At 32.6% G+C, this 9,888-nt stretch overlaps 2 protein-coding genes across 2 annotated transcripts; both read right to left on the minus strand.

The window, feature by feature from the left end:
* Positions 1-1,873: 1,873 nt before the first annotated feature.
* Positions 1,874-3,375, minus strand: LOC111919570 (transcription termination factor MTERF8, chloroplastic). Its single transcript, XM_023915149.3, has one exon. It carries the CDS (start codon positions 3,280-3,282, stop codon positions 2,134-2,136), a length of 1,149 nt encoding a protein of 382 aa, XP_023770917.1. The 5' UTR covers positions 3,283-3,375; the 3' UTR covers positions 1,874-2,133.
* Positions 3,376-6,979: 3,604 nt separating this feature from the next.
* LOC111919549 (transcription termination factor MTERF4, chloroplastic) lies at positions 6,980-8,113 on the minus strand. The gene has a single exon (XM_023915118.2). The coding sequence runs from the start codon at positions 8,111-8,113 to the stop codon at positions 6,980-6,982; it is 1,134 nt and encodes a 377-aa protein (XP_023770886.1).
* Positions 8,114-9,888: the final 1,775 nt, after the last annotated feature.

A 9,888-nucleotide genomic window follows, 5' to 3' on the forward strand; every position in this document is an offset into this window, starting at 1 on the left:
GTCCCTGTGGTTTTTGAAAATATCAAGTTTAGTCCCTAAATTCAAAAAACTTCACAGATGGTCCCTGTGGTTTCAAAACTTTTAACAAATGGTCATTCCGCCTAACTCCGACAACTTTCTACCGTTAAGTGAGGGACATTTTCGTTATGTCAATACATAGGGACCATTTATGAGGTTTTCTCTATTTAAAAAAAAAAGAAAAAAAATATAATTATTTAATTAAAGGGCCCCACCTCTCTCTCTCTCTCTCTCTCTCTCTCTCTCTCTCTCTCTCTCTCATCTATATGCTTCTTCTTCTTCAACAATCTTCCTTAATCTTCATCAATAAACACACAAACGCAAACATATGATATTTCCCAACACCACCTATGATCTTCTTCTTTTCACCAGATGAACAAAAATCCCACCAAACTCCCTCTCAGCCTCACTCACTCTCGTAGGATCAGAAACAGTAGAAGAATCAAGCTTTTCTATTTAAAATCCAGTATTTCACCTTCAAATTAATTATCCTGCATCTGGAAATCAATAAGAATGCTCATCTTTGTAAGTGATTCGGGATTCGACCACCAAATTTGTTGCTCTAAACTTTAATTTCCCTCAACAGCCCAATATTTCTCACATCTGGCATCAATCCTCCAAAATCGTTGTTCGCAAAACTTGGGGTTCGAATGCTTGATACCTCAACCAAAATTTCCATGTCGATTGTCCCTATTAACACCAAATTCTCGAGCTATAACCCTAACACACTCAAATAGTTCTCTTATCGGTGAGCTCTGTTTTCTTTTCTCCTGATCTTGCCATGATTACCGACAACTTTGAGACGAGCGACGATTTGGTTGTTTTTTTACTTCCCTGCACATTTTTTTACTGGTTCGTTCGATTTAATTTTGGGATTAAACAAGATTGATATAGAAAATAGGGAGTTTGTGTATGACCGATCCTTATAAGGGTGGGACTAGCTTCTAAAGAACATTCAATGGCATAAAAAGTCAAATTGGTCTTAGCAAAAAACAACAGCTCCTCGGGTAACAAATAGGTGAACAGCTCAAAGGATGCTCAAATAGATCAAGAAAATGACGTTAGGTGCATCAGTACACGATATATATAAAGGAAAAAAAAACCAAAGCAGTTGAGCAAACATAAACCAATGGTATCTGAAAATTGTGTCGAGAGAGAGAGACAGGGGGTGGGGCCCTTTATATATATATATATATATATATATATATATATATATATATATATATATATATATATATATATATATATATATAGAGAGAGAGAGAGAGAGAGAGAGAGAGAGAGAGAAAACCTCATAAATGGTCCATGTGTATTGAAATGACGAAAATTCCCCTCACTTAACGGTAGAAAGCTGACGGAGTTAGACTGAAGGACCATTTGTTAAAAGTTTTGAAACCACAGGGACCATCTGTGAGGTTTTATGAACTTAGGGACTAAACTTGATATTTTCGGAAACCACAGGGACCATTTTTGAAGTTTTGTCTAAATTGAAAGTTATACAATCTTCTTTAGCCGTTTTATAATTGAGTGGTGTTTTGGAAGTTTAGAATATATTATCCATTTAACTAAATATTCACCATGTTTACATATATGAAATACTTCTTTTGCACATTTTGACTTTTTGAGTCATTCATATATTTTAAGGTAGTGTTTGGTCGATGAAGTTGACCAAGAAATGAAATGGTTCAGTGAAAAAATATGTGTGATTTGCCTATGGAAGGAAAGCTACATTCCTTACCTCCTTTCATTTTGTCAAATATAAATCCTATTTTTTTTAAATTTCATCATACAATGGAACGAGATATTGCAATAGGATTAATGTCATAATTGGACTATTTAAACTGTTCAAAAAACACATACGAACTGTAAAATTGATTTCATAAGATAATTTATTGTTACATTTTGTTCAAAAAAACTAACTATGGAACAAGTTAGTTATCTCATTGATTCCAATATATCACCAAATGCTTCTAAACAAATGACAAATTATTAATAGCAAAACAGAGTTTAAAACTAACAAAATCACTTCTTATGTATCATTCTTTCTATTCTATAGTGGTTTCACGAACCCTCAATAAGGTTGACTTTTAGTCAAAGGAGCTTTAAACAACTAAATCATTCAACTACTTTCGAATTCTTCAATCTATTCTTATATATTTCACATAAACCAGGTATGTGACTCTCAAAGTTCTTCAAGAAACCAAGAAACTTCGACTCAGAATAGTTAACAAGTGTACTAAGAGATAATGACTCTTTCACCAGTTCCTTCTTTTTCAAGATTTTGATAATTTCAATCCTTGGTTTCATTCGTTTCTCTAAACTCAATGTCCAGAAAGATGTGGAACCCATCAAGTATGATGGAGTATACTTAAGTTCCTTCATGAAATAGTTCAATTTATCAACAATGTAAGCTTCCGATTTGTTCAAACAGTAAGGTTGAGACTTGAGCAATCTACCTATTTCCAAATCAGACCAACCAAATCTCCTAAAAACTTGTAGATTCTTCTCAATTTCTGATTCGCTACGATACATAACAGCAACCAATGCATGAATCAATAGAGGTGAATCACGAGAAATACCTAATTTTTGTTCAAGATATTGCAGCTTGCTTTCAATCAATTCCGGTGTCTGCTTCATACGCTGAGGATCAGTGACTAAAAGCTTCAAGATTTTCTCATCGGATAGACCGTATTTTTTCAGCAATGATATGTTTGCCGATATTCTTCTGAGAGACGAGTTGGGTAACAGCATCCACTTTGATCTATTAATCATTTTAACCACGTTCTCATCACATCCGAGTAAATTTCGAAGATAATCAACAGTAGGAATGATTTGCGTATGTAACCCCCTGGAGAAAATAAGAGGATTCCTCTTAACCAGCTTCACGAGATCTGGCCCTAGTAACCCTAGTTCCGTGAAAACCTTTAGTTTCGGTTCTAGGGTTTTGTTAGGTTTGACTGTAAGAATTCTGGGAGCCATTGAGACGATGTCTCTGATCTGGACGTTGTTTAAGCCGTATTCTTTGAAGATGTTAACAACTAAATTAGAATTGGCTGTGGATTTGAGATGAGGTACCTCTGAATAAACAGCAATGGCGTCGTCTTCATGGAATCCGAGAGAATCGATTAGGTAATTTAAAACGGGATTTGTAGATACGATTTCTGTGATTTTTGTAGACGACGAGGAGGATGAAAAGGAAGTAATCGAGAACTGGAAATGTGATCTCAAGAAGAAGAAAGGAATTGTTCGATAGATTTTGAACATCTTAACATCTCAAACCCAAAGTGTGAGTGAGAACTGGGAAAACGGCTAATTGTGTCTGCCGAAATGGTCTTGTCCCCTTTTCGATCCATTGTGTTTGGGTTGCTTTTGAAAACAAGTTATTAACTTAATTCACTTCTTAAAAAGTCACTAAATTAAAAATGTAACGCCGTGATCGGTTAATTGTTAGACTTGAGAAGTCAATAAATTAAAAAGGTATACTTCTGGAAAAAAAATTATGTAAGATGATCTGGAATACCAGTCCCGATGGGTCTCATGGTTGATCGTGCACACCATTCCAGCCATTTGCGATCGCTCGTTTTCATGACGGGGAAGATGAACAACAATAGGGGTCTCTCTTCGTCTTTGTCTTCTTCTTCCTCTCTCTCACACACACACACACATACCGTGGAGAGTACTATATGGAATAAGGGTGGCTCGTCACTGGATCATGGTGATTGATCTGGAAGCTCTCCACGACAGTTGTCGTGAAGAGTATTACAGATGACCTAAGCTGTAAAAAAATTGGTTGAAATTAACTTTTTGAAGTGTATTTGGCTTTTTTATTCTAAAACCTCAGTCACATAATCCTTTTTTTAGTCATCATACATGTTAAATTATTGATTATAATTTATAAGACACTTGTCAAAAAAAAAAGTTTTTGGTTATAATTTACACCAAATTCTTTTCCACTTCAACAATATATTAAAAATTTACATTAACAATATATTTTAATATTATAATAGTTTTGTTATTATATTATATCATACATTTTAGCTATATGAATCCTATGAAAGACAAAATTGCAAGTTTGGTCCTGTGGTATGTCAAAAATTGGATATTTGGTCCAAAAAATTTTGGGATTGCACCGGTGGTCCGAAAGGTTTGATTTGTTGTGGAATTGGTCCAAAGGCTTAACAGCCGTTTGTGCCCTTTGTTAGTGTGAGGTTATTTCTGCCTAAAAGGATTGATCTTGTAAATTATTTGTCAAATAAGGGTAACTTTTGAATAAATTAAATTAAAGTTTGATTCCACTTTGACTTTTGACCGGTCAAAATAGGAACCCGATTTGAAAGTGGTCAAGGGATTTTTTTTTGTTCATCATTTGATCGATCGTCAAGGGGAACGCAAAGGAAATGAATACAAAACACGAAGGGAAGAACAAATGCATAATCGATTGGGAGGAAGAGGAGATTGGGACGGGAATGAACCGAAGGCAGTCAAGAAGAACGCACACAAAATCAGCGAATGTTCGATCGTTCTTTTGGCTGGAGGAAGGGGGTCTGATGGCTTCTGATTTTTCATCGATTGATTCGTAATCGGTGATGGCATCTGGGATTCGACTTAGGCCGAAGAAGAGGGAACGGAAAAGAGGAGGCAGCGAGGGGTGTTAGGAGGTGGTAGTCGATGAAGAGAGACAACCGAGCCTATTAGATCAGCCCTCGCAGGATAAGAAACCAGTCAAGGAGGCCGCCGGAGCAACCCCTTCGCCATCACTGCTGTTGACAACAGCCACCACCGAACCACTCTTGTACTTTCGTTTTCCTTTTCCTTGTCCAAACAAGCCAAGCACAGGTGGTGCCCTCCATGGGATCGGCAACTGCTGCTGCTTTCATTCCCTTTTATTCTCCGATCAGACACGAAGGTGAAGAACCCCTCCTCCATCGTTTGTGTTACAGGACCAAAACAATCATCGATTTTTGATTGCTTCCGTTCGTTCCTTCTTTCTTAATCTGATGAAGACAAAGTCTTTTCCCCCGATTTGTTAAGATGATGACCGTGTTGATCCCTTTACCCAATTTTTGTATCAAATTGGCAAAACCAGTCCCTCTAGTTGTAGCTTTAAATTAAAATTAGCCACTAGACATAAATCTTTTCAAAGCATGTCCTAATTTAATAAGATTTTAAAAGAAGGGGTGTGAATTGACAGAAATACCCTCACACTAACAGAGGGCGCAAATTGTTGTTAAGCCTTTGGACCAATTCCACAACAAATCAAACCTTTTGGACAACCGGTGCAACCCCAAAACTTTTTGGACAAAACATCCAATTTTTGACATACCACAGGAACCAAACTTGCAATTTTGTCTCCTATGAAATCATAAACAACCCTAAAATAAAACAATACTTCTTCCACCAATCAATCAATGGTGATGCGGAAAGAAAGTTTAAATTGACACGATGGATTCCGATGGTTGCCCATCCATCTTTTGTTAATTGTAGCTTTCTTCTGCTCTTACATCTATTCAATTTGGTATAAAAATCGATATAATACACAAGTTATAATCTAATGATATTATATTAGAGTTTTTTAAAAATATTTAGACGATCTATTGGAGTTGTATAGAGCTTTTTAAAAATATTTGTTTGGATTCAAATATACAATGACAACATGTAATACGCAGATAAAATATTGTTAGAGTATTATGACAAAAACAATTTATATGTGTAAAATAACTGGAAAAAAATATATGTTTGACCTTTTTTTTTATCTTTTTATATGTAATACTTCATTTTTAACCATTTATAACTAGGTGTGAGACCCGTATGTTATACGGGTTGATTAAAATAAAATGTTAATTACGAATGATTAAATGGGAAGTTTATTTTAATTTGAACTTTAAAATAATTATAAATTATAAGAAAAAAAACATGAAAAAAATTAAAATTATTTGTTTAGTTGTTAAACCCATGTACTAAACGTGTTAATTATAACAAAATGTTAAATACAAAGGTTTAAACTGTAAATTTATCTAAAATTAAATTTGAAATTTGAAAATTTACATTAATATAGTAATTATGATATGTTTAATTTATGGAAACTAAATTAATGATATATTGAAAAATGAAAAATAAAGTAATGACAAGTGAAAAATAAATATTTCAAAATTATGACAAAATGACATGTGGCATAATGCATGAGATAATGATATGTGACAAAATTATTTTCATTTATTAGGGAGGAGATTATTTTCACATCAACAAAAGTTTATATAAGCAATAATTAACTTTTTTTTTATTTGCCAAGAAGTTTGCTTTGATAATTTGATTAATAGTTTTTGAGAATTTTTTGATGGTTTTGTCTTTTAGCTTTTTAAGAGGAAAAATTCATTCATGAGCTTTTAGTTTTATGTTAAACAAAAATAAATCCAAAAACTAATTCAAATAGCTTTTAGTTTTGAGTACTTATTATTTAATTTTAGAGTATTTAAAAACTATCAACTAATTTTACAGAATACTATGCGCAAATAAAAAGTATAACTTCCAGCTAATTTTTCTAAACACGTAACTATAATTTGTATCCCAGTGAATATGTACATGAAATTGAGAAAAAAAAAACAAAAAGGAAGACAAAAAAACATCCATTGCAAAGATTGAGATAATCTTACTAAACTTTGACAAAAATGAATTAATTGATATAACTATTAATGTAGATGTATGATTGACAAACAGAATTTCTTTCACCATGGATTTAAAAGGATAGAGTAAAAGTAAGAACCCATTTCAAAAGATGAAAAATCAAGTTAATTGATTATGATAAATATTAATAGCAACACAATCATGATTCATGAACAAATACAAGATTCAAAACTAACAAAAAATCCATCCATCTATATGAAGAATTGCAACTTCTCAAATGTTACAAACTAACTCCACATTAGAATTTCTATGATCAAAAACAAAAAGAATGAGTAAACTATTACCTCATGCTACTAATGTAAGTTTGATACAAACTAGGAATCTTGTCCTCAAATCGTCTCAAGAAATCTTGAAATCTCAATTCAGGATAACTAACAAGTGTAATAAGAGACTTTCTTTCATCCAACATTCTCTCCTTCAAAATCTCCAACACTTTGTTCCTAGGTTTCACTCTTTTCTCCAAACTTAATGAGAAAAGACTTGGGCAAGTTACTAAGTAAGAAGGTGTATACCCAAGCTCATTCATAAAGAAACTAAGCTTATTACGAATTGTATCTTCTGATAAAGCAAAACAGTAAGGCTGGTTCTTAAACAATGTAGATAATTCAGTATCAGAAAACCCAAAACTCTTGTAAACTTCCATCTTTTTATCCATTCCTGAAAGACTACTTGAAGCAATTGCATGAAAACAACGAAAAAACTCAGTTGAATCACGGGAAATGCCTACTTTTCCCTCTATCCAATTCAGTTTACTTGTTAACCAATCGGGTGGTTGTGTGAAATGCATAGCATTCTTATGAACAAATTTACTGATTTGCTCATTTGAGAAACCATAAGTTTGTAAGAGCAAGACATTGTCTGAAAACATCTTTAAAGCAATAGATGTTGAAAACAACCATCTTGATCTGTTAATAGTTTCCACCACTTTTTCGTTAGTTCCCAGAAGGACTCGAAGGTAATCAATGGTGGGTATTATTCGTGAATGTAAACCCAAATCGAATAAGCAAGGGTTTCTCTTGAGAAGACTTATTAGATCCGGCCCGGTCAGCCCGAGTTCGAGAAAAACCCTAATTTTGGGTTCTAGGGTTTCGTTTGCTCTGTATAGTAGAACTTTTGGTACCCATGCGACTATGTCTTTGATCTGGGCGTTATCGAAGCCGCAATTTTTGAGGATACGAATAACTGAATCACAATTTCGAGTGGTTTTCAAACGGCGTACCTTTGATGAGGAGGAAATGGCGGATTCTTTGGAGAATCCGAGTGTGTTGATGAGGAAATCGACAAATTCGATTCTTTTAGCAGATGTAGATTCATCAACAGGGGAAAGTTTAGTTGCTGTTGAGTAGAAAAGATGAGATCTGAATTGATAGATTGAGAAAATCTCTCGCCCGACGTGGCTACGGAGGTAGAACATCTTAGCGCGCAGAAGATAAAAGTTTTGGAAAGGATGTTTAATAGGAGAGTATGAATTTTCATTTCCACCCCCTGTAGTTTCACATATATTAGAACGTTGAAAAAACATAGAAACATTTAAAAAAAAATGTTAAACACGATTTTTTTTATCGATCAAAAATCAAAACCGTAGAAATATCTTTGTAGTTTGTCGTTGTATGTTTTTAATTGTTGTTTTGTCACAGTTACATGTTGGATTAGTATAACATATTCTCTTTGATCTTTATTTGTTGAAATAGGCTTTCGTTTTATGGATGTTTTATTGAAGTTGTAACTAAAATTTATTTTTAAAGTTGAAGTTTTTGACTTACAAATAAGATTTATAACATACAACTTGTACAATGCAAGGGATACGCATATACGCATATGAAAAATATGTTTTTGACAATAAAAACCATCTTGTGCATAGATATTTTTTTTTTTGAAAGACATCTCTTATTAAAACAAACAAAAAGTTAGCAAGAAGCTAGCAAAAAAACCAATTACAAGTTTATAAGATATTGAAGCCACGCATTCAAATTTCTAGCTTCTAAAACAATACCAATTAAATGAATACAATTTAATGGTATCTATAAGAGTATCTGTTCGATACTTTTGAATGCGAAAGACCATGACATTTCTATAACCTCATAAAACCCATAGTCATAATAATACAAATAATTTTCTCTTTTTTTATATCCCTTGCATCCATAAAACATCCAACCAATCATGTACCTCTTGCAATTCGGATATATATATATATATATATATATATATATATATATATATATATATATATATATATATATATATATATATATATATATATATATATATATATTTCAAAGTTTTTTTTGTTTAAGTTTTGGGCTACTAAAAGCTTATGACCACCGAACATTATCAAACAAGGTTATTTTCATTTTTAGCCATTTTAATATAAATGACATCAATTTATGAATTAGAGACCACATCCTTTATGGTTGGATGACTTTGTTAACTACTATACTTAACAAAAGTCATAATACCTTTAGAATGAAATGTAATTATTAGGATTGTCAAATTTGTACCACAAAAATGTTGGATTAGGTGTCTAAGTCATAACTATATTTGGTATGTATTTGACCTGGTTGTAGCATGCTCCTTTCGGATTGATTTCACCAGAGCAACTTGACTAGATGAATAATGAAGAAATAAGTTATTATGGTTTATTAATATATTATATGAATAATATATTAAAGGAGAAACTTGTTGACATTGGTCAACAATTAATTTATAATTAATTTTAGGGAATATGATTTATTAAGGTAATTAACTTTTCGGTTTGTCTGCATATGGGTAACTATCTTTTTTTTTGTACACATCTAGGTAACAAACTTGTTGGATGTGTTCACATATGACCATTATGACCTACTGTAGCAGGTTACATCCTAGATGTGAACACTTTTAACAAGTTCGTTACCTAAATGTGTACAAAAAAAATAGTTACCTAAATATGAACAAAACAAAAAGTAAGAGTAAATTACACGAATGGTTTGTGTGGTTTGGGTGAATTTGTATTTTTGGTCCCTAACTTTTTTTTTAACTCAGATGGTCCCTACTGTTTATTTTTGTTACGCGTTTAGTCCCTGTCTTACCTAAAAAGACTATTGTGCCCTTATTAATTTATTTTTTTAATTAGTTTTCTTATTTATGTATTTATTTTTTATATATAAAAAAGACTATTATTTTTTTAAATAAAAAAAAAGTAAATGATGGGTT

The sequence above is a fragment of the Lactuca sativa genome, chromosome 9 (genome assembly GCF_002870075.4).
Source record: "Lactuca sativa cultivar Salinas chromosome 9, Lsat_Salinas_v11, whole genome shotgun sequence".
NCBI classification, from domain to species: domain Eukaryota; kingdom Viridiplantae; phylum Streptophyta; class Magnoliopsida; order Asterales; family Asteraceae; genus Lactuca; species Lactuca sativa.

Bases quoted from the DNA above. Each gene is read 5' to 3' on its own strand.
- LOC111919549 (XM_023915118.2), bottom strand. From the start codon at position 8,113: ATGTTCTACCTCCGTAGCCACGTCGGGCGAGAGATTTTCTCAATCTAT.
- LOC111919570 (XM_023915149.3), bottom strand. From the start codon at position 3,282: ATGTTCAAAATCTATCGAACAATTCCTTTCTTCTTCTTGAGATCACAT.